This window comes from Lolium rigidum, chromosome 5 (genome assembly GCF_022539505.1).
Source record: "Lolium rigidum isolate FL_2022 chromosome 5, APGP_CSIRO_Lrig_0.1, whole genome shotgun sequence".
NCBI lineage: Eukaryota > Viridiplantae > Streptophyta > Magnoliopsida > Poales > Poaceae > Lolium > Lolium rigidum.
In genome coordinates this window covers 123,862,415-123,886,464 of record NC_061512.1, presented here as the reverse complement: position 1 = coordinate 123,886,464, position 24,050 = coordinate 123,862,415, and the positions used below count along the sequence as shown (strand labels likewise).

General features: G+C 44.9%; 3 protein-coding genes across 3 annotated transcripts; all 3 read left to right on the top strand.

The window, feature by feature from the left end:
- Positions 1-2,248: 2,248 nt before the first annotated feature.
- On the top strand, positions 2,249-3,014 carry LOC124652620 (40S ribosomal protein S16). Its single transcript, XM_047191658.1, has one exon. It carries the CDS (start codon positions 2,288-2,290, stop codon positions 2,735-2,737), a length of 450 nt encoding a protein of 149 aa, XP_047047614.1. The 5' UTR covers positions 2,249-2,287; the 3' UTR covers positions 2,738-3,014.
- Positions 3,015-7,433: 4,419 nt separating this feature from the next.
- Positions 7,434-8,667, top strand: LOC124656352 (40S ribosomal protein S16-like). The gene is made up of 2 exons (XM_047195113.1): positions 7,434-7,548; positions 8,265-8,667. Exons 1-2 carry the CDS (start codon positions 7,434-7,436, stop codon positions 8,651-8,653), a joined length of 504 nt encoding a protein of 167 aa, XP_047051069.1. The 3' UTR covers positions 8,654-8,667.
- A 6,007-nt stretch (positions 8,668-14,674) lies between these two features.
- On the top strand, positions 14,675-23,003 carry LOC124656179 (protein FAR1-RELATED SEQUENCE 5-like). Its single transcript, XM_047194970.1, has 3 exons — positions 14,675-14,759; positions 20,580-22,674; positions 22,791-23,003. The coding sequence occupies exons 1-2, from the start codon at positions 14,715-14,717 to the stop codon at positions 21,528-21,530; spliced, it is 996 nt and encodes a 331-aa protein (XP_047050926.1). The 5' UTR covers positions 14,675-14,714; the 3' UTR covers positions 21,531-22,674; positions 22,791-23,003.
- Positions 23,004-24,050: the final 1,047 nt, after the last annotated feature.

The window sequence follows — 24,050 nt, the reverse complement described above, 5'->3', positions numbered from 1 at the left end:
TCCCTTTCTTCATTATAAGAGACTGAAGAAGGAAAAGTGTAATAAGATATGATGCGAGAGGCAGGAAACAGCTTTACAGCTTACACATCTCATGGACTTCCCTGCGCAACATTTCGCTTTGAACAGACCGTTAGAAAATGTTGTGTAGCCAAAAAGAGAAGGGGAGCTTCTTAATTCTCCTTCGAACACCATAGAATATATATATAGGCAAACAAGCTTCAGTGGACAGGAGCTACATATCACTGGATAAATTCTCCGCTTGCTGATAGAGAAGGAATATTTGTGTGATAAATTATTAGGTTGTGTTCATAAAAGGGAGCATCCTGGAAAAATATGACAAGCTTAAGTGGACAGGAGCTACATATCACTGGATAAATTCTCCGCTTGCTGATAGAGAAGGAATATTTATGTGATAAATTATTAGCTTGTGTTCATAAAAGGGAGCATCCTGGAAAAATATGACAGGTCCGGAATGTGCTCGTCGACTCTAAATGTGGACAATCTTATGCCAATAGACAGGAACATTATATTCTATTTGGAACAAAACACTAAGAAAAACATACCCAATGAAGTTACAAATGATGTTCTTGGTCAAATACCAGGTTTAATTTCTTATATATACTTTATTTATTTATTTTTGTCCTTTCGACGTTCGTGATATCATTTCAATCCGTATTGAGAAGAAGAAATTACTGCCGTGAGGTCAAGAAAATTACGAACACCACTGCATTCTTTTCCAGAAAGGTCAAAATAGAAGATATCGACAAGAAACTGTGCAACATGTTTCAGATTATCACTAATTCAATATAATCGAATAACCACAAGAGTTAACAAGCATACAACATTTTTCATCTAGATGTCTGCAAATCCATTACAATCAGTATATCCCCTGCTATAGACAGTATGCACGCTGCAGTTGGCAACAGACAGTTATTAGGAAAACGAAAGATATATACCATCAAACCCCATCACAAAATTGGCACATCTCCTTGATTAATGCATCATGTAGACTGAGACCGATAGCAGATCCATACATGCTGATCTTCCTGCATCAAACCTCTACCACAAAAGGTGAAGTGATCTTCCTGTATCTTGATTCTTCTCTGTGACCAACTTGTTGAAAAGCACAAGCTAGTTCATGCATAACTGACATGGACTTCCTATAATTTGAAATTATTGCTCGAGACTAAATTGAGGGAATCACTTCCTAACATTTGAAATTATCGCTCGAGACTAAATTGAGGGAATAACTTCCTAAAATTTGAAATTATTGCTCGAGACTAAATTGAGGGAATGACTTGCTAAAATTTGAAATTATTGCTCGAGACTAAATTGAGGGAATGTCTACCAATCACAGAATGCGCCAGGCTTGGTTCAAACGAGGCGCGTTTTTTTTTGTCAAGATTACACTGCATAGTAGTAAACAGCATCAGGTTCATAAATCATAAGAACTATATCACAACAATTCGGAATTCATAATAATAGTAGTCGGTCGAAAGGAACAGCCATGACCACCGAAGCGAAAAAAATTGACACAAACGGAGTAAAGGTTCAGTACGACCAGGGCAACAGGCAAGCTGAAGCTAGAAACCTAGAAGTAACACTCATCCCGAAAACCAAATATAACAGAGCAGATTCAACTGAAGAGAACAGGACGAGCGGAGATCCAATGTAAAAAAAAAAGAATAAGAAGGGAATCAAATCGCGATGGGAAACGAAGAGGAAAACTGCAAAATTTTGGGGATTGTTTGGGTGAACCCGCGCGGCCATCATCGCGCGCGCTCCGACCGCGGGCAGTCGTCATCGCTTGCCGCCGGTGGCGGTCGCGGACGACAGAGCCGCGTCTTTATCCCCCCAAACTGCGCCACCTTCCCGCGAACCCTCCTTCGAGGGCGGCGGTGGCGGCGCTGCTTGGGAGAGGCGATTCCGGCCGCCGCGGCGCCTCCGGGCAGCTCGCTCGGATAAGATCAAGTAGTGTTAGTGAGGGCCGAAACCCTACTCCTCGTCTAATACCACCACGGAGTTTTATAATTCAGCAAGTTATGACACTGGGCCTCTTGAGGCCCAACTTACTGGGCCCAAAGCAGGCCCAACTTACTGGACCCAAAGAGGCCCATTTACTTAGCTCAGCCCATAAACCCATCCCGGACCCGAGCTGCATAAACCCTAGCGCCTCATGCTATAAAAGCTCCCCCTCGCCGCGATCACCTGCCTACGCCGCCACTCTTCCTCCCGGATCAAGCCGCCGCCGCCGCCGCCGCGCTCCCCACCAAGCACCACCGCAGCCATGTCCGCCGTCCTCACCCGCCCGACCCCGGGCACGGTCCAGTGCTTCGGGCGCAAGAAGACGGCGGTGGCCGTCGCCTACACCAAGCCCGGGCGCGGGCTCATCAAGGTGAACGGCGCCCCCATCGAGCTGATCCGCCCGGAGATGCTGCGCCTCAAGGCCTTCGAGCCCATCATGCTCGCCGGCCGCTCCCGCTTCAAGGACATCGACATGAGGATCCGCGTCCGCGGCGGCGGTAAGACCTCCCAGATCTACGCCATCCGCCAGGCCATCGCCAAGGCGCTCGTCGCATACTACCAGAAGTACGTCGACGAGGCCGCCAAGAAGGAGGTCAAGGACATCTTCGGCCGCTACGACCGCACCCTCCTCGTCGCCGACCCACGTCGCTGCGAGCCCAAGAAGTTCGGAGGACGCGGCGCCCGCGCAAGGTTCCAGAAGTCCTACCGTTGATTCGCTGCCGGCAGGCCATCGCCGCCAAGGCGCTCGTGGCCTACTACCGGAAGCTCGTGCATGGGGTGGTTTTCTCTGCTTTACCTCCCAAGTTTTAGACTATCTATCCTTAGCTACCTACCTTGTCAAGACATTGTGATATGGATGTGATGTGGGATGTTTTAAGACTATTTAGTTGCTGCAATATCGGTTTTGCTTGTTACCTATCTTGAGGAATTTTGATATGGTATGTTCGCCTTATATTTATGTTATGTCTGATGCTAAATGTTTCATCTCATGTTTTGTTTATGTTAGTCTAATGATTAGTGATGATAATAAGTAAATAGTTTCTATCTTGGAAATGATCATTTTGTTTGTGGTCTATTCATTTTCTATTTGATCTTCTATATGACTAGGCATCTAGTGTTTACTTGTATATGACATGTGGAGTTTGTGCACATCAGGGGTGGTCGTTTGCTAAGTTTGAGGTGATGCTACTTATCAGCCGGTAATTGGGTAGCGTATGAGAAGATTATTAGTACAATCCTATGCATAGGTTGAGTCTGTTACCTGCTGAGTCTTTAGTTGGGCTAGTATGTTCTAGGTACCTAGTGCTGACTAATCTTAGCTATCTTGGGCCTTTGCACATCGGTAGTTGTTGGTTGCTAAGTTTGAGATGATGCTCCTTGTCAACTGGGAAATGGTAGTGCATGACAAGTGTATCAGTACAATTCTATACATCTGTTTAGAGTTTTTTTTACCTGCGTGTCTTTAGTTGGACTGATCTGTTCTAGGTATCTAGTGCTGACTGTTGTCTGGCAATCTGGGCTTCTGGACATCAAGTTGTTGGTTGCTAAGTTGGAGATGATGCTCTTTATCAACTGGGAGTTGGGTAGGGTATGACAAGTTTATCAGTACAATCCTATGCATAGGTTGGGTATTTAATCTGCCTGGCCTTTAGTTTGTGTAATGTGCACTAGGTATCTTGTGCTGACTGGTGTCTTTGCTACCTGGGCTTCTCAACATTGGTTGTCCATAGTTGCTATGTTTAAACTGATGCTCCATATTAACTGGGAATTCAGGTGTATCAGCAGAGGATCATTACTATGTATTTGAGTTCTTCTGCCTGCCCTTTCTGTTGTGAAAACCTGTAGGCCAATCGTAGCATGTCAGTCAGGTTGTTGCTTATAGAAAGTTAAATGTTGCTGCTCACTTGTCTTGCTTCTAGCTTAGAGGAAGGTCATGACTTCTGGATTCAGCTTGTTGGCCTCTAGAAGGCTTGGTCATTCTATCCTCGAACATGTTGCCTGTTCATATAGGCCATTACTGTTGGCTTTCCTAGGTGAAGGTGATGTCTAGTTTTTTTTCCATTGTATGCTTATAAAGTGCATGCACAGTAAAACTACCTTTTATCGTTTGGAATCGTTAGAGCAGCACAAATATCGTGTGCTTCCCTAGATGAAGGTGATGTTAAGTTTTTTCCATTGACTGTTTATAAAGTGCATAGACAGTAAAGAAACTTGCTTTTATCGTTTGAAATCGTTAGAGAGCAGCACAAAATGTAAGTACTGTCGCCTCCTACTACCTTCTTACAACTTGTTAGCTGATTAGTTGTGGTCCTTGTTGTATCAGTGCTCTGTTTGAACATGCATCTACTTCGTTGGTTCATCTGTGTTCTTGAGCTGTCTTGTCATCTACCTGCTTAATGGTAGCTTTGTTTGATCATTCTTGATGAGATGTTCTACTGTGATAAGTGTGGTTTCGCTTTGTAGCCATGATTCTGCTGCTCCTGAAACACTGTTGCATTTCACCTGGTCAATCCCTGGGTTTGTACCATCAGATGATGGACGATGTTTAGCGTAGCAAATGCTCTCAGTTTCATCCTCACCATCGGCCGTTGATGTGCAGCAAGTTCTTACAATTACAAATCAACAGTAGGAGGCAGAAAAGGAAGAATGTACATCTCTAGCTAGGGCCTCCCCCAGTCCCTACGTGTAGTCACTGAGCCAATTCAAATGTTTCTACATTGTCTCTCCAAAAATCCAGAGGCTTAGGTTTGGCCTCAGCACATATCCAGAGACATTGTTTAGGCTCTACTCCAGAAACGAACATTCTTTAGGCTCTACTCCAGAAACGAAAACGGGTCAAACGTTTGGCCTGAGCGCAGCACTTCACAGGTTCCTTCCAACTCCCTAACAACTGGAGCTCCCATTCTGATTCATGACCCAGTTGAGAATTTCAGATTGTTGATGTAGATCTAACCATCCACCTAAAATTTGCAAAAGTCCACACCCAAGAATTAATGACACTTTTACCATCTACTTACGATTCAGCGCATCTCCACTCTAGTGTTTGAGAGGATCCTGCTGCCTTCTCTCAAACCAAAATAGAATAGTATTATTTTCTAATCGATAGTTTATTTCTCTTCAAATGCAGACTAATTCTTTTACAGGCGTTCTTCTATTAGGCGAATGACATCCATTATGTGGCATAGGTGTAACATCGGACATCCATTATGCGGCATAGGTGTAACATCGTGTATACAACTTAATTGCACACTGCTTTTCGAAATGGATCATAAATTCATAATACGGCATCTCTTCCACGCGCCCTTTACCATCCGCTAATTATTTTCTCCTTTTCTGCAATTTGATTCAAAGAGTTTTTGGCGAAAACGATAATAACATGACTGGAGTGGAGGCTGCTTTAGTATCTGGGTTGCTGAAGCTAGCAGGAGGCAAGACAGAAACTAAATTCGGCTCCCAGGTGCGTATGATCCCTCTACTATAAAAGCATATTTCTAAGTGTTAAAAAATTTAGACAAAAAAATTTACATGTACATCTCCATAATATATGTGTGTTCGCCAAGTTTCACGAAAAAATGATATTTTTTGTAGTCTACGTGAAAAAGAGAAAATTTATCTTGTGACAAGTCTTTGTTTTACTACCGACTTTTGTCTTTTTTACACACGCCACACGACAACTCGTTTTTTCACGAAACGACTTTGTGAGCGTGTAGCACATGAAGATGTACGTGCGAAATTTTTGTTTCAATTTTTTTAACATTTTAAAATATGTCTAACATGCATTTTGAAATAAAGGGAGCATACGCTCCCATGTGCCAAAACATCACACGCGAGGCAAGCTACCTCCTTTCATAAGTAGCGAGTTCGCCTCCTTAATATAATAGGCGTCCACAAAGATCTCTGTGAGCTTCAACGATTGTTTGGAGAGATCATAAATCGGTTGTCAGCTGTTGGGGATAAAGTAACAGACAGTGATCCATCATTTTGTTGGCTCAAAGACTTCAAAGATGTTGCTTATGATTGTGATGACATGCTATATCATCTGGAAGCTGAGAAACACAAGGCGGATAGCGATGGTCACATGCATGTTATGACTAATTGCTTCTGTGCAAAACCGAAATCTGCCCTATCCCGTGTCGAGATGGCCCAAGAGATCAAGAAAATCAAAAACAGATTTGCTAATATTGTGAAGCAGAGAACTGATGTCAATGCCATAGCAAATAGTTTACTTCTCGAGCATCCTGTTCGACATGTAAACAAGACAGTGGGGGATAAGGATGGTAATTTTACCCACGGGTATGGGTACCCGCGGGTACCGTACCCGCATGGGCAGGGTATGGATATACTTTTATGCCATGGGTAGTACCCATACCCTGCCCGTTAAGTTATGGATAGAGCATGGGTATAGCCTCGTACCCGCGGGTAATACCCCGCCCGTTTATTGTTAAATTCTTACGTGACACGTCTACTTTGTTGACTTATGAGTTAGAATATGAGGATGTGATGTTTACATTATGTTAACTGTTATGTACTCAACTACCTGTTATTGAGTTGAGATAATTAATTTTTTAATCAAAATTGTTATCAATAAATGTAAAATTGTGATTGATTTGTGTACAATTTAACCTACCCACCGGGTACCCGCCGGGTATGGGTATGGGTATGGGTAAAGTTTTATACCCATGGGTACGGGTATGGGTAGTACCCATTAACTATACGGGTATGGATATGGTATTGCTCTACCCTGCCCATACCCTGTCAATATTGGTAAATATAGATGAGACAAAGGTACTTGGTAGGGATGAGGTCAGGAGTAAGATCGTATCCAATCTAGTAAACTCTGATATCCAAGAAAAGATCTCAGTAGTTTCTATCGTTGGGCTAGGTGGGTCTCGCAAAACTACCTTGGCTAAATACATCTGCCAGGAGAAGAGCATCTCCAGCCGTCTCCCCGACGAGGCCCCCAGGATGCCCTTTTTCATCCGGATGGATGAAAATGGCCCACTCGCGCCCCTGGCTCCTAGTTTTCGTCCGGGTTAGTCCTTTCATCCGTCCGGAGAGCCCAGGCCATCCCCCCCGGGGTGCGCTCGGGAACTCCGGACGAGAGAAAAGCGGGGACGGGCCCGCTCTGTCGGCGAGAGAACAGATAAACCCCACCACTTTGTCGACGCAAATCCCTCCTCCCCTCCCGTTGCTCTGTCGCCGCCGGCACCACCCCTCGCCAATCCACCGACCGGTTGCCTCAACTCCGCCGTTCCTCCACCCAACAGCCTATATTGCGCCGCCCGTCGTGCCCCCTGCCTATTTTCCGCCGCCGAGCAGCTCCCTCGCGTCGCTCCTCGTCGACACACCCGACAGGTGTTTGTCCAATTTCCTGGCCGGACATGGACTCTGACGAGGAGGAGGAGCAGATGTTCGCCGAGCTTCTTGAAGAAGAAACGACAGTTGCCGCCCAAGACAAGGAGCACCTGCTGATCCTAGCTTGCCTGTCCGGCTTGTACGCCGAGTCGGCCATTGGTCGCCATGGTGGGTTGGCACCAGGTCGCCGGAAGTGCAAGCCGAGACAACGAATGGAGGGCTACTGCATGCTCTACGCCGACTACTTCGCTGATGATCCATTGCACGGTGAGGCTGTTTTTAGGCATCGTTTCAGGATGAGCCGGAAGCTCTTCCTGAAAATTGTGTATGCCCTTCGAGAGTACGACTCCTATTTAAGCTGCAAGTTGGATTGCACCGGCATCACAGGGTTTTCCGCCCTCCAAAAGTGCACGGTGGCTATGCGGATGCTGGCATATGGAGCTCCTAGTGATTCTACCGATGACTATCTTCGGATGGTGGAGTTCACCACTCTTGATTGTTTCTACCGGTTCTGCGGGGCGGTGATAGCAGTGTTCGGAGATATCTACTTGAGATCACCGACTGTCGAAGACACTGCTAAGATCCTCACTGTCAATGAAGCTCGAGGATTTCCAGGGATGATTGGAAGCATTGACTGCATGTATTGGAAATGAAAGAACTGTCTGTTTGCATGGCAGGGAATGTACAAGGTTAACAAAAAAGGCTGCACTATGATACTTGAGGCAGTGGCTACCCATGATCTCTGGATTTGGAACTCCTTCTTTGGTATGTCGGGATCCAACAACGACATCAACGTCTTGCAGTGCTCGCCTGTCTTCTTCAAGCTTGTTGAGGGTCATGCTCACCCGGTTAACTTTGTGATCAATGTTCCAAATCCATGCCAGGCATCATTTTGTCCGTGGACTTCATACTACAGAGTGCAAGGTGTGGACAATGTGTGGTTGCTTGGGACACCATTGATTATGGTGGACTGGGAATTCTCAATCTGAAGATCCTTAACGATGCATTCCGCTCCCGCTTCAAGGACATCGACATGAGGATCCGCGTCCGCAGCGGCGGTAAGATCTCCCAGATCTACGCCATCCGCCAGGCCATCGCCAAGGCGCTCGTCGCATACTACCAGAAGTACGTCGACGAGGCCGCCAAGAAGGAGGTCAAGGACATCTTCGGCCGCTACGACCGCACCCTCCTCGTCGCCGACCCACGTCGCTGCGAGCCCAAGAAGTTCGGAGGACGTGGCGCCCACGCAAGGTTCCAGAAGTCTTACCGTTGATTCGCCTGCAGGCCATCGCCGCCAAGGCGCTCGTGGCCTACTACCGGAAGCTCGTGGATGGGGTGGTTTTCTCTGATTTACCTCCCAAGTTTTAGACTATCTATCCTTAGCTACCTACCTTGTCAAGACATTGTGATGTGGATGTTATGTGGGATGTTTTAAGACTATTTAGTTGCTGCAATATGGTTTTTGCTTGTTACCTATGTTCAGGAATTTTGATATGGTCTGGTCGCCTTATATTTATGTTATGTTTGATGTTAAATGTTTTATCTGATGTTCTGTTTATGTTAGTGTGATAATGATTAGTGATGATAATAAGTAATATTTTCTATCTTGGAAATGATCATTTTATTTGTGTTCTATTCGTTGTCGGTTTGATCTTCTATATGACTAGCATCTAGTGTATACTGGTTTAATATTGTTAGTTTGTGCACATCCGAAGTTGCCGGTTGCTAAGTTTGAAATGATGCTACTTACCAGCTGGGAATTGGGTAGTGTATGAGAAGTTTATTAGTACAATCCTATGCAAAGGTTGAGTCTGTTACCTGCCGTGTCCTTAGCTGGACTAGTATGTTCTAGGTATCTAGTGCTGACTGGTGCTATCTGGGCCTCTGCACATCGTTAGTTGTTGGTTGCTAAGTTTGACATGCTGCTCCTTATCAACTGGGAGTCGGGTGGCGCATGAGAGCATCTTCATCGGTGGCCTCCAAATAGTCGCCTGCAGGGCGCCGACACTGCATCCTCTATTTAGAGATGCTGTTTCCACACCGGCGCTCCCCATACGGTGGTCGATTAGCATGTTTTGAGCAGAAATTTGGTGCCGGCGCTCCCAATCGAAGCCCTTAACATAGGGATCCTTTCGGGAGTGCCGGCGCTCTTTGGGGAGCGCCGGTGTGAACACTTTCTCTCACTGGAATCCCAATAGAGCTATTGGGAGCTCTATTGGAAGCGCCGGTGGAGATACTCAGACAACTTTATCAGTACAATCGTATGCACAGGTTGAGTTTTTTTACCTGGTCTTTAGTTGGACTAATGTGTTCAAGGTATGTATTGCTGACTGTGTCAAGCTATCTAGGCTTGTGCACATTCGTAGTCATTGGTTGCAAAGTTTAAGGTGACGCTTTGTATAAACTGGGAATTTGAGTGTTTGAGCATGATCAGTAATGTGTGCTTGGGTTGTTCGTTAGTTCATCTCCCTACCCTAACAAAGCATGTTGTTTTATTCAGATTTTTTGCTTAGAATGTTAATGTAGCTCCCACTTATCTTTGCTTGTAGGCTTGTGCCTTTGAGGTAGGTCTCTTCTCGCTTTTCAGTCGTGTTACCCTAGAAGGCATGTCCAAAGTAAAAGTCCCAATTGTTCCTGTCCATTACCTTGGGCTTTCCTAGATGAAGTGCACATTTAAGTTATTCCATTGGCTGTTTATTAAGTCCATACAATATAGAGAAACGTTTATCATTTGTACTAGCTGTTAAAGAGCATCACAAAACGTAAATGCTGTCACTTAGTACAACCCATCTCACGACTTTGTTGCTGATTAGCTTATATTTGTGATCCTGTATCCTGTTAGTGCTCTGTTTGTCTACTTGGTAGTTGTCTACAGGATCAAAAATATAAGCTAACCAGCAATGAAGTTGCTCTGTTTGTTACTTAGTAATGTACCTGCTTGATGGTAACTTTGTTGGATTATTGTTGATGATATTTTTACTGTTAATAAGTCTGCTTTTGCTTTGAAGCCATGATACTTGATACATTATTACTGCTGCTACTGAAATACTCTTGTTGAAATAATCGTGTATAGTACGCATGTCAAAGCTACGAGCTGGTACTTCGTTGTCGGTACCATGACATGATGGATGCTGTTTAGCATAGCAGATGCACTCAATTTTGGATGCTGTTTAGCATAGCAGATGCACTCAATTTCATCCTCGCCAAACGCACCTGTCTCCATAGATGCTCTGCCTTGCCATCTGCAGTTGATGTGGAACTGCAAGTTTTTACAAGTACGAACAAACAGGAGTCCGTAAAGAAAGCAGATGCATCACAGTATCAAAGACCATGCATTTTTTTTTTTTTGAGAAGTATCAAAGACCATGCATGGGTGTCTGCCTCGGCTGAAAACGAGGCCCAACGGTCGACCTCATCCATCTTTCCGTTCGGGTGCAAACTCGGCCCAGCGGGCGAACTGGGCGCGTGGCTGCCCGTCTGTTCGGGAGCAAACCCCGGGCCTAGCTCGCGAACTGGGCGTCGTCTGGCTGCCGATGGGTAAAAAGTTAGCAATGACCCTTTTCCCCATAAAATCTACTCCCTCCGTTCCGATTTACTCAACATTCTAGAAAAAAAAAAGATAAATTAGTGTTGCATTTGTTAGTACTATTAGATATGCGAACAACTTCCATTTTAACCATGATTAAAACTAATCTAAACTAAATTACATTGGGTCCGTCTGCCTAGCTTGGCCATCATCGGCCTCTGCGGCTCCCGCCTCATCGGCCTCTGCGCCCCACGCCTCACCGGAAAAGCTGCCTTGGCCCTCTTTGTCGTTGCGCATTGCCTCAGCGTGTGGTGCATCGTGTGGTGCATCCTGTTGCGGACGGCGTGCCTCCTAGCGTGGCGGGCGAAGCGCATGGCCTCCGAATGCACGAGCAACACGTTGCGCTGCCATGTGGGCTACCGTGATAATTCTCGCCTCTATCTCGATCTCAGCGTTCGTGGCATCCTTCGAGTCTACCATCTCTGCTCTATCCCGTTGGAGATGCTTTGCCACCTCCTACACGGTGGTACATGTCACCTGCGTGAGGGTGGCCTCTTTCGCCTATATCGCAGCTGCCAGTTCAGCGATCTCATCCACCACTCACTTCTCCTCCATCTCATACCACGTCTACTGTTATTATGCCACGAACTGGTGGCCGCGCTCCGAGCATGCTCTCAAAGGACTCGAGGAGGATGCGCTGCTCCATGGTGGTGGAGGCGCAAAGAGGGTCTGTGTCGGCCATTTTTCCCCACACGTCGCCTAACCTCCCGTTATCAGCCATGGCCATCATTAGCAGAGGTTAGCGGGAGCGCGGATGGTGAGCCCCACAAAAATGCAGGTTTCCGATGGGACCGGTGCCACCCGCATATAAACAGAAACCTTGTTTATATCCGCGAGGTCCCGCATCCGGAACCAAATGGATCGAAAAGTAGTCGGGAGACCCGTTGGAGATGATCTAACTAACTCCCCGTCTCTGCTCTCTAGCCCTTTCTACGCAGGGACACTGAGCAAATTCAACTCCAATGGTTCGAGTTTGGCTATACAAAATTTAGCTGCTAATAGAAGGTAGAATCACTGAGAGCATCTTCAACAGCGTGACGGACCGCTTAGTCCCAAAATGCGACAGCCCAGCAGCGTGACGCATAGTGTCTGATACGAGAATTCGTTCAGACACAAACGCAGCCTAAATAGGCAACATGTTTGCGTCTACATGGACGCTGCGTAGACATCGCAGTCGTTCGCACGCTTCTCGCATGGGCTCGCTTGGCAGTGCCACAAATGTATCGTCTTCAGCGCGACCTAACTTGTGGGCGACGCGTTAGGTTTCTGCGTCACGTTAATGATGCGCCTCGCCATCCGCACACGTGCGCTGGTGGGCGGCGTCGTAGTTACAGAGCATTGAAGGCGAGACTTTTTAAGTTTCACTCGGCGGCACCATTTTCTCGACCACACCATTGCTAGAGCCCGATGTATCCACCCGACCGACCGACGCCATGGGAAGTCTTGGCCGTTTCGCAAGACGAAGAACGATCACGAGGCAAGCGGCTCGCGGTACGGCAAGAAGTTGCAGGTAGGGCGGTACGTCCGCATCGAGTTCGTGCATCGCCTCTGGGAGGAAAACATGCACGAATGCGAGCCTGCCTGGAGAAGGCTGGTACCGCAACTCCAGGTGTGTGTCGGTCCCTCCCGTACCACGCGAGGGCGAGAGCGCCGTGACGAGGTTCACCGCCGCTGAGCCATCCCGCCGGCCGATTTCCAAGAAGATCCGGCATACGCGCTCAACTCCTTCGGGACGTGGAAGTTCGGGCCTCGACGATATTGACTACTTCGACCGCGAGCTCACCGTGGACGACGACGACATGGACGAGGACGTGGATGTCGAGGATGACGATGCCGCCCAGGTCGGGTACGAGGCCTCGTCGTACGGCCATGTCCAAGGCGGAGACAACGGCCATGACGACGGCGGCCCGGCGTGGGATCAGGAGTCCCAGCCACCGGACATTAGCGAGGAGGAGGCCATTGCCACCGCCATGACCAATAGCGAGCTCGACTAGCTCGCTATGTGGGACAGCCTCCCCGTCCAACTTCGTGAGTCCTCGCTAGTGCAGGGGAGGCCGGTGACTCCTCCGGCCACGCCGACGCGTACGAACGCGCCCGTGCCGTCTAATGCTCCTTTGACAGCCTAGGATCTGTGGTCACCGTCACTGCAGACTGCCCTTCTTCCTCCACTGCCGGCATACCAGCTCCCATGATGGATGCTAGAGATCATCGACCTCGTCGGCAACGACGAGCAATAGTTCGTACCTAGGTTTTAGCAGGCCTGGGTGGCCCTTCTTATTTTCTAGAGCATTTTAATTTATTTTACAAATATGTATTTTTTGTTTTTAAATGGAAAAAAATTATAAATCGGGCTGCTAGAAATACCCTAGATGCAAACAGATGCACCGTCAATTTTGATCATTCCACCCACGAACATCCGTTTTAGCGTCTGGCCGCCCCGTTAGAGATACCCTAACAAACATTATATAGCCACAACCACGGAGAAATGAAAACCGGTCAAATGTTTGGCCTCAGCAAAGTCAGCACGGCACGGCACAGGTTCCTTCCAACGGCCCCATGCCACTCCCATTCCTTTCCAGTAGTTTCGTATCTCCTTCCGGAGAAGTTCATTACCATTGACTTTTGAGGCCAATGAAGGAGGAACCAAACTAGCGCACTCATTTCCCACTTCCGCCGTCCAGCTCGTGCTTCTGCCCGCAAAAACAAGAAGCTCGCTCGTGCACACTGGAGGTGAAAGGGGATGGATGGAGCAGGAGGAAGAAGCCAATCTTGGTTGGGAATTTAGGTATTTTGCTTCACCAGAAGAAATCTTGTCCATTTCGTCTCTGCATACATTATATTCGCCTATTTTTCATCAGGTGTATCGTTCTGCTATCCCCTCTAGCCTCCCTCCCTTTTGCTTCGCCTCTTCTCATGGAGGCCTACGAATGATAGATGGTCATCTGCCACCTATAATCAGCAGAAGTTGCATCCACGAGCACGGTATGCCACCGTTCCTAGCTGTACTTTGCGCCCCCTTCTGGTGTCGGGAATTACATTCATACTTGGATACGTTTTACTGTCAGATTTGTGCCCCAGTTGAGAATTTCAGATTGTTAATTTAGATCTAACTGTCCACCTAAATATGTTAAAGTCAACACCCGATTTCAGGAAAAAAATTGCACTTTTGTTAATCTCCCGTCTAATGATTTCCTCTTTTTTTGAAATTTGATTCAGAGGGTTTTGGCGAAACAGACATAGCATCACCAGTATGGAGGCCGCTTTAGTATCGGGATTGTTGAAGCTAGCAGGAGTCAAACTACTTCCTCTGATAAGCAGTGAGTTTGCCTCCATAATGGGTGTTAAGAAAGATCTCTGCGAGCTTGAACGCCTGTTTCGAGAAGGGCTGTTTTACGGTACAATTTACTGGTCCCGGGGCGAGTAGTATTTGAGCTAGGGGTAGTTTAGGAATTTCATGTTTTGCTTCCTTTTTTTTTCCGAGAGGGCAGCTTGGTCCACGTAGGGGTCGGTTTAGATCGATCGACCACAGCTCAATCGCACGCACCCGACGCCGCCGCCCTCGCAAGGCCCAGACGCCCCCGCCCACGCCGCCGCCCTCGCACGGCCCCGACGCCCCCGCTCCCTCCTTGCCTTCGATTGCACGCGGCTGCGCCCCCGCCCACGCCGCCCTGTTCTCCTCGTCCATCTTATTCCCCTGTCTACGGTCACGCCGCCCCGTTCCCCTCCGACATCTCCGTCCTCTGCCCTGATGTCGAACGAACAATTGCCGTCTCCGTCGATTCCAAGGTGGCAGGTGCGTGTGCAAAATAGTGTTGTTTTTTCTTTGACATAAGCAAAATTGTGTTGTTGTGTTATTTTTGTTGAAAAAGATGAATTTCAGAGAACCTAATTATGAAGCTAGAATATGTTAGATGTGTTAGATCTATCATTAGGGAAACATCAACATGATCTGATCATGCATTAGAGCACCTAGTGAACGAATTGACACATCTATTAGGAGACATACTTACAGATAGATGAAGAACTCCCATGACTGCTTGATGCAGGCATGTTGTAGCTAATGGCGATGGGAAGTGAGGTGGTGGTCGGTCTTCCCGTCGCTCCTGGCCTCCCTTGATCGGTAGGGTGAGGGATTATCGGGGAGAAGGTCTTGCAGATCGCGTCTTTTATTACCCCTTACGATACCAGTCTCCCCTCCCTTATATATGGCACAGTGCGACAGGGGACCAAACCGCTAGTTGGTTTCGGCACCCCCGATCAGGGCGCGTATGGAAAAAGTCACGTACGTGAAAAAGTCCTGGACGTTGGTCCCGTGGGCCCCACTTTTACTTAACGTTATGTACTTGACCTTTTCTTTTATCTGTTAAATCTAACAGATCAACCCAACATTCTCCCCCTTGATCGTTAGGTTTAACCTCATTTGCCCATTCTCCATAGGAATAATAAACCAAAGTGAGGTGTTACAACAACCAATGAAATGATGTTGAACCTCAACACTTATGGCATACGAGCCTATCTCGAAGTGGATAACATTTTTCTTATTGGGAGTGGTTTCTTTAGTGGTCCCTTGATTCCAGAATCATTGTCTTCCAGTAATCTCATGCCGGCAACATGCTCATAAAGATACTGGGTGGTAAGACTTTCATTAGCGGATCCGCAAAAAAAAAACATACAAATCATTTTTTATATGCTCAATATCAACAGTTTGATCCTGGATTCTATCTTTCACAACATGAAACATGTCGTCAATGGTCTTGGCAACACCAATTGACTTTGTTGTTACTCGCATAGAATACTGCATGTCATAATGCAGTAAGTGGTTAAAATGTTGTCTACCACTTTAATTTCGGGAAAACATTTTGTCATACAACCTGCCTGATAGCCTCTTAACATGCTACATTGCATCATTACTGATGTCATGAGCGTCATTTTGGAGCTTTTCCACGATATAGCTCCACATCCGAGGGTGAGGATGTGACATGACGTGGAAACTTTAATATCCACACACCTCGCAAAATCAATGTCTGAATAACCCACAAATTCGAGGTTACTAGGCATATTCCTAATGAGCATGTAAACTTTATTATCCTGCATGTATTGCAAGACCTTTTGACGGCTTTTCCAATGGTCCATTTCTGAACTTACTGTATTTGCCAATTATCCCGATCGTAGGTAGGGCGTGTTCATTCTTGAATACACAAGTTGCTTCTGACAACTGAAGCATAAGGAACCTGCATTATCTGATCAGTTTAAAATGGTTCCTTGGACATTTAAATGTCCATCTTCATTGCCCTTAACTTTAGTAGCAGGTGAGATAGAGTACTAGTACATAATATTTTCTTTTTGTACTCTATTTCTGTATGCCATCATAATATAGAACTTATACTCCTTTTGGACATGTATTTATATCTTGGCGAACCTCAACACAATCAAAGTATGAAAGTATTACCAAGATCCTTCATATCATAATTAGAAGATTGAAAACTCTTGGATAGTCAATAAGATTCAATCTACATAAAGGGCTCGAGGCTTACTCCCCCTCAACTTGAGGTACTATTGTAACATTCTTTGTTTGTTCCTTTCAAGACTTTCAAGATTTCCTCGGAGTCACATTTAGTTTCATAGACCCATATACGGCCTACCATTATTCAACTCATTCAGGAAACTCTATTAAGTTTCAAACATCATTAAAGCTCACAATATTCATCATATATATGTGGCAAAAAAAAAACCACTAAGATGAATTTTCACACACATTATTTATCACAGGAAAATGGTTGAGACTCAACACAAGTGTTGCATTAGGGATTGCATAACACTCAACCTAACTGATTCGTATGAACATGGATCTCATGGAAATTCTCCTTAAGATTCATGTTCATAAGCTCCAGTTCTCCGTGATCACTTTATGTGGAGAACATGGCTCCAAAAACTTGATAAAGCATCATTTTAGTTCTAAACCACAACACCGTTGGGAAGAAGGTGGAAAAGAACACAATGAAATGTAGCACATGATTATAAACAACGGTTGTCAGAATTACAATCATGAGCCACATGGTACCGACAAACTCGTCACTTTAGTGAAGCAAGACAAATGATCATAAACAACATTGGTCGGAAATACAATCATAAGTCACATGCTACACCATAATCGACATTAGAATGACAAACTTGCCACTTTACCATTCATGTGTGTTTCATAATGTTCATAAGGGAGTAATAACACATTAACATGAAAAGGAGTCAAAGCATTAGTGTGATTTTCATTCATTCACTCTCCAAATAGGACTTCTCGTTGGTTCCATCATACTTGGAGAATTAATACATTATCATTATGGCGTAAGAAAAATGAGTACGATGACCCATATAAAATGAGACATTCCCTTTCCCCCTTCGAAATGTGGTAAACTTACCACAATTTCGATGAAGTCTCATTTCTCACCTCTCTTACATCATAATTGTGTCATAGCACACATAATTATTATAAAAGATACATGCACCAAGGACATAAAAATTATCACCACATTGTGAGACTTACATAAAATGATTGCATTCCAAAGAACAAAAATGCTCCTATAAAGAAGCAAGTTGTCTTACAATGCTTTAGTCATCATTGTCATCATAGCAAAACCCCTTGACCATTGTAATGGAAAAAGGGAAAAAATCTTTATAAGCATCATTATAAAAACATCAAACATGGGTAAAACTTGCAATGATTGGCGAATCACACCAAGTTTATTTGTTGTTCTAATCCGTATCACCGTTGGGCTGAAAACGGAAAAGAACCTTATTATTCAAAAAGAAATGGGACATGACAATAATCAACGTTGGTCAGAATAGTGTCACATACCATATATCATATGCTCATAATTTAGCTCTCTATTCAAAACTTCTCGTTGGTTCCATTTTGAATAGAGAAACTTAAAGTCACATAATAACTAGTGAGAACATCTAGTAAGTTTATAGTTCATCACTGATCATTTTGTCCTCAAACTTTGGCACCATAATTTCAGCAACATTAAGAAAACATGTCAAAGTTTATCATCAGAACCCTGAAGGCATGGTACAAAATACCATTCACGAGCAATAACAATAAAAAGGAACATTTCCTGAGTAAACATGAGAGTGACATTCGTGACAAAAATGACTTTAACAATAACCATAAGTATTCTCCAAACAAAATTTGGACATTAAATTACATTATGGTTCGCCAAATAATTGGTAAACAACAATAGTCAAATAAATGGCATTACATGACCATTATATCAGCCATAAAATTAACACATTAAAATTCTTCAAACGAAAGAAGAAAAACTTTCGTGAGAGAATCAACATCATAATAATCCTTCTTCACCTTTATTAATTGCATGTGAAAAGCCATAAAACGCAATCGCACAATACTTCAGCATAATTGCTCAACATTATTTTCTTACATAGTGCGGTGCGGAAAACCGAACCATGCAGCCATAATCATTAGGGTAGCCTCAACAACATCAGTCATGATCACATCATTAAAATATATGGTGATCATGAGATCAACATAAAATCATTATTATTTTGCATTTCATAATTCTGACATTAATATAAAGTTGAGGCTCAAATAAAATTTCTATACAAAATACATAGAAACTTAGGAGAGCTACACATAATTGTTCTTAATGTTAATATCATTCTATAACATTTATATTTCAACATAATGTGATACTGATAAGTATAACATAAGCATTTTTAAAAAAAAAATTGCAGATAGTACATTTTCATAATGCTTATAAACATAAACATTACTTTGCTCTAAAACAAAAGAGCCTTACTATTTTGTTAAGATGCAGCACATTATTCTCGTAATAGACATCAACATTAATACATTAACTGGTAAAGTCAACATGCAACATGTTAAGTCTCAACAAAAAAGGAAAAAGATTTCTGTACAAATATTCAGTGCAAAAACATAAAATTTAAACATCATATGCACTGATAAGAATATAGAAAATTTCGGCAGCCCAAAGAAGTAATGGCTGGCGAAAAACTGGGCCGAAGCCCAACCACAGATCTAGCCCAAAAAGGCACTGAGGCCCATCACCATGCCCGCGTCGAGCCCGCGTCGATCCTGGTCATTGGATCAAACGGACGGCCGTGATTCGTTCCAGACGGAACAAAGACCAAGCACGGTCAAAACCCTAGCCTCAAAATTCCTCTTCCTGCCTCCCGATTTGCACGCTCCCGTGAGAGAGACGACGACATCGGCGAAGCCCCACTCTCCCCTTGCTTCTTGCCGACGCGGTGGCCGCGCTCGCCGGAGAAGCGTGCGCTGGACTTGGTCCCGCGCGCTCGTCCGTCGAGCGTAGCTGCTGGCGCCGTGTTCGTCAGGGGCGGCATGGTGGAGTGATGCTGCTCGGCGGCAGCCAGTCGGCTCTGATGCATGTCTTTGGCACGGTAGCCGACGGCAAGCCCACCCTTTCTGCGCCTCGTGGCGCATCCTTCCGCGCAGTCCTCCGTTGGGAGGGAGCGGCGTCGCGGCGCCCTCGCCCTCGCCCTCGCCGGAGCAGTGGGTGCTCGGCGGGCCATGACGGGAGAGGCGGTGGCGCGGCGTCATTTTGGTGAGCTATAGATCCCTATCTCCAAAATTTTTGTGTGCAGATCGTGCCATTCGGGATCTAGGGTTAGGGTTCATACGGAAATTGGGGATTTTCCTTTTAATGCGAAAACAAGTACTGCCCCTTTCTATTTGCTCAATACGGCTACCAACTGATCATGAAGTTGAAAAAACCCGAAACAACAATTACTTAATTAAACATAATATGTCAATTAAATTGATAGGTCATCATTAACTGTAAGCATAAGTAGGCTAATCCAAGGCAAAACATAAACTCCCCATCACAGTTAGGACTCTAAGATGATCAGACCTTGCTCTGATACCATTGTTAGATCTATCATTAGGGAAACATCAACATGATCTGATCATGCATTAGAGCACCTAGTGAACGAATTGACACATCTATTAGGAGACATACTTACAGATAGATGAAGAACTCCCATGACTGCTTGATGCAGGCATGTTGTAGCTAATGGCGATGGGAAGTGAGGTGGTGGTCGGTCTTCCCGTCGCTCCTGGCCTCCCTTGATCGGTAGGGTGAGGGATTATCGGGGAGAAGGTCTTGCAGATCGCGTCTTTTATTACCCCTTACGATACCAGTCTCCCCTCCCTTATATATGGCACAGTGCGACAGGGGACCAAACCGCTAGTTGGTTTCGGCACCCCCGATCAGGGCGCGTATGGAAAAAGTCACGTACGTGAAAAAGTCCTGGACGTTGGTCCCGTGGGCCCCACTTTTACTTAACGTTATGTACTTGACCTTTTCTTTTATCTGTTAAATCTAACAGATCAACCCAACAAGATGCATGATGCAGTCAGTAGTTACTTATCTGTTGGTTCTATTCCTTCCCTCATGACTGAATGATAAATTGATAATATGGACAACGTTATGAATAGAAAACTTAATATTACTTTTTTTTTCTATTCGTTCGATCATTGCTGTGTTTTGCTTCAGAATTATTTGTGTAGTAGCTTGAAACCGGAGATGCAAAAATGACATTATATTTTTATTGATGGCAGTTGCACAATAGGTCTGCCCACCATGTCAGCATAGAGGAAATCCAAGAGTATTACATGGTGGTTAGTCAGACATTCAGAAGCGAGGAAGAAGGTTTCGAGTTCTATAACGGGTATGCTAAAGCGAAAGGGTTCAGTGTGAGGAAGGCAAATGTGAAAAACAAGGGAGGCATCAGAACCCAAAGGCTGTACATGTGCAGCAAAGAAGGGTACAGGTCCATGAAGAACTTTGAGAGGGTCGAGCGTAAAAGAAAATCTAGGGCACTCTCTCGTTGTGGATGTGATGCTAGGTTGCAGATTGAGCTCAATATGGAAACTCGTGAATGGTTTGTGAAGGAGTTCAGTGACCGCCATAACCATAAATTAGCTAAGCCTGACCAGACACCTTTCTTATGGTCTCATCGTGGGCTGAATGATGCTCAAAAAGCTGACGTCATTGAGTATGGTATTGGTGGCCTTCGGACTCATAAGATAATGGAGGTAATGGAGAAGCAGCATGGTCATTACAGTAAGGTTGGGTTCGTGTCTCGGGATCTGTACAATTTTATTGCCGAGTACAAGAAGCAAAGGATTGAAGGTTTTGATGCTCAATATATGCTGAACTATATGGCAGCGAGACAAGAGAGTGATTCTGAATTTTTCTACAGGTATAGCACCGATAGTGAGGGTCATCTCGAAAACATTTTTTGGGCAGACGCGCAGTCCCGGTTGGACTACGATGCATTTGGTGGTGTTGTCGTGTTTGACAGCACGTACCGTGTGAACAAGTATAACTTGCCATTTGTCCCGTTCATTGGATTGAACCACCATCGCAGCACAATTGTTTTTGGGGTAGGCATTGTATCGGACGAGACCATCGCATCATATGTGTGGTTACTCCATGCATTTTTGGAGGCTATGCACCAGGAACATCCGCCGGTCAGTTATCACAGATGGGGACCATGCAATGGCTAAAGCGATCTCACAGGTATGGCCGAATACAGATCATCGGCTGTGCAGCTGGCACATCGAACAAAATATGGTACGCCACCTCCGCAACCCAAAGCTCAGTGACTTCCGACAACTGATCTACCGCAACTTCGATGTTGATGAGTTTGAGAAAGGTTGGGCTCAGTTCAACAAGCACTATAATATAACTGAGAAAGACACATGGATTTGGGCGATGTACGACCTAAGAAAGCAGTGGTCTGCAGCCTACACCAAAGGGAGGTACTTCCTGGGCATGAGGAGTAATCAGAGGAGTGAGAGTCTAAACTCGACACTTCATGTGCAGCTGGATAGAAGAATGAGACTTGTTGATTTGCTGCAGCATAATGAACACTGTATCTCAGTTATGCGAAGAACTGAGGCTGCGCTGGATGCTGTCGCTTCGCAGTCTGTGCCATTCATTCACTGAGTTAACCGCCGACCCATTGGAGAAAAATGCCTCACATATATACACTCCTACAATGTTCAAGAGAGTAAAGGAGGAGATTGTGGGGTTATCAAAATGGCAAGCCGAGGAGGAGATGGATGCGGAAGATAGTTTCGTGAGGTTTGCAGTTACTCGTAAAGAACGCATGCACGTGAGATTTGAAGTGAGGTGTGTCTACGCGGGGTCGAAGCTGGAGAGTGTGAACTGCCAATGCCGGAAGATGGAGTGTGAGGACATTCCATGCGTGCACATATTTGCTGTTCTTAAGTACCTTGGGTTAGACACTATTCCTAGTTGCTGTATTGCGAGAAGATGGACAATGAAAGCCAAGCTTGCATTTGATTCTGACAGGAGCGCGAGCACACAACAATGGTCAGAACGGATGGACCGATACCACAATCTTCGTAACAGGGGCACCGTCGCTTTTTTTAATGCGTCGAAATGCGAAATGCAGTCAGAGAGGGTGATGGCATTTCTCGACAGTCTTACTGATCAGGAGGGTGAGAATGATGAGAATACAAACATGGCCTCCTTTGGTCCTTTACCGGCATATTTTTCTGCCGCGCGCCAAACCTTTAATACGAAAGTCCTTGATCCAAAACCAATTACCCCAAAAGGCGCTCCAACAAAGGATAGGTTGAAACCATTTCAGGAGACTTTGAAGCGAAAGAAGCCAAAACATGAGTTAGTATTTTACTTGCTTCTCTGTGAATTCCTAAAAAGCCATGAGATTGTTTGCATTACTGTATTCATCTTTTTCCATGTACTTATGATCTTAACAGTTTTTTATTGTTTTACAGTTGACCCCTTACGGATGGGCAAATGGATCAGTTGGACTTGACTTCAAGCTCAAAGACTGCTGTTCCATACTAGAGATATACTACAGAAAATCGAAAAAGGCAAAGACATGTATTCAATGTTGTCTTGCTTCAGATGTTGCATTGACTATCCGTTTATTGTAATTCTTCAGTTGCAGAAAGAACAAACATGGTGAATAATTGTCTTCTGCATTCTTTTCTCGCCTCTCTAAATATTTTGACGTTGTAATTGACAGAGGCTGTACACATGCAGTTTTATAAGGTCGACCAAATAAAACATTTGCAAGATGCATGAATGAAGAATCTAAACGGTGGGAATCGTTATTCTAGCTACATACAAGATTAGCATGAACCAAAACAGTGTAGGGAATTTTCTAGATTTGCGTTTCTCTTCCTCAAATCTCTTGCCGAGTGATATGTCATGAGCTATGTGTTTCTCCTTGTAATCAGACAGCTCTGACCATACAGAGTAAAGTTTGTTCTCCAATTGTAAAATTTGTTGTTCCTTCTCATTCACAAGGTTCACCGATGATAACAATGCATCTTGAAGACTATTGTTTGAAGCTGTAGTGCAGTAGTTCACCGTCTCTTCAGCATAGTTGTTGAGAAGGTCGTCAAGACAAATTACAGCCCTGCACTCATTAGTTAAAGCAGACCAAAGCAAAATTATTGCATTTTAAATCAAGATATTGCACAATATTGTATATAAGTACAAAAGAAATAATTAAACGACCTAAATTAAGATAACTAAAACCAGCCATTGCACGGAGCAAACGAATCAAAAACATTGCTATGCAAGACCTTGAAAGCAAAGAAGACACGAAGGAAAGAAAATGGAGATCATTTAGTTGCAGGATCGCCGGGCTGGCGTACCTGTGAAACGAGATGTGAGCACGGATCTAAATTAAGATAACTAAAGCTACCCATTGCACGGAGCAGACGAATCAAAAACTTTGCTATGCAAGACCTTGAAGAGAAAGAAGGCACGGACGAAAGAAAATGGAGATCATTTACTTGCAGGATCGCCGGGCTGCCGTACCTGTGAAACAAGATGTGAGCCTCTAGATGGGTGGCGGATTCAATGGTTCACAAGATGAACAACGGAAACAATATACGGTGACAGGGAAGGTAGAAGATCACGTGATGATTATTGCAAAACAATTAGTTTCCTAAAACAGGGGTGGTCATTATTATGCGGATCCGTTGGTACAAATCTTCATGGAGGAAACTTTTTTTTTAAGC

Bases quoted from the DNA above. Each gene is read 5' to 3' on its own strand.
- LOC124656352 (XM_047195113.1), top strand. From the start codon at position 7,434: ATGTTCGCCGAGCTTCTTGAAGAAGAAACGACAGTTGCCGCCCAAGAC. The intron at 7,549-8,264 runs GTGGGTTGGCAC...AATCCATGCCAG, and splicing joins GTCGGCCATTGGTCGCCATG to GCATCATTTTGTCCGTGGAC.
- LOC124656179 (XM_047194970.1), top strand. From the start codon at position 14,715: ATGTCGAACGAACAATTGCCGTCTCCGTCGATTCCAAGGTGGCAG. The intron at 14,760-20,579 runs GTGCGTGTGCAA...TATTGATGGCAG, and splicing joins CGTCGATTCCAAGGTGGCAG to TTGCACAATAGGTCTGCCCA.
- LOC124652620 (XM_047191658.1), top strand. From the start codon at position 2,288: ATGTCCGCCGTCCTCACCCGCCCGACCCCGGGCACGGTCCAGTGCTTC.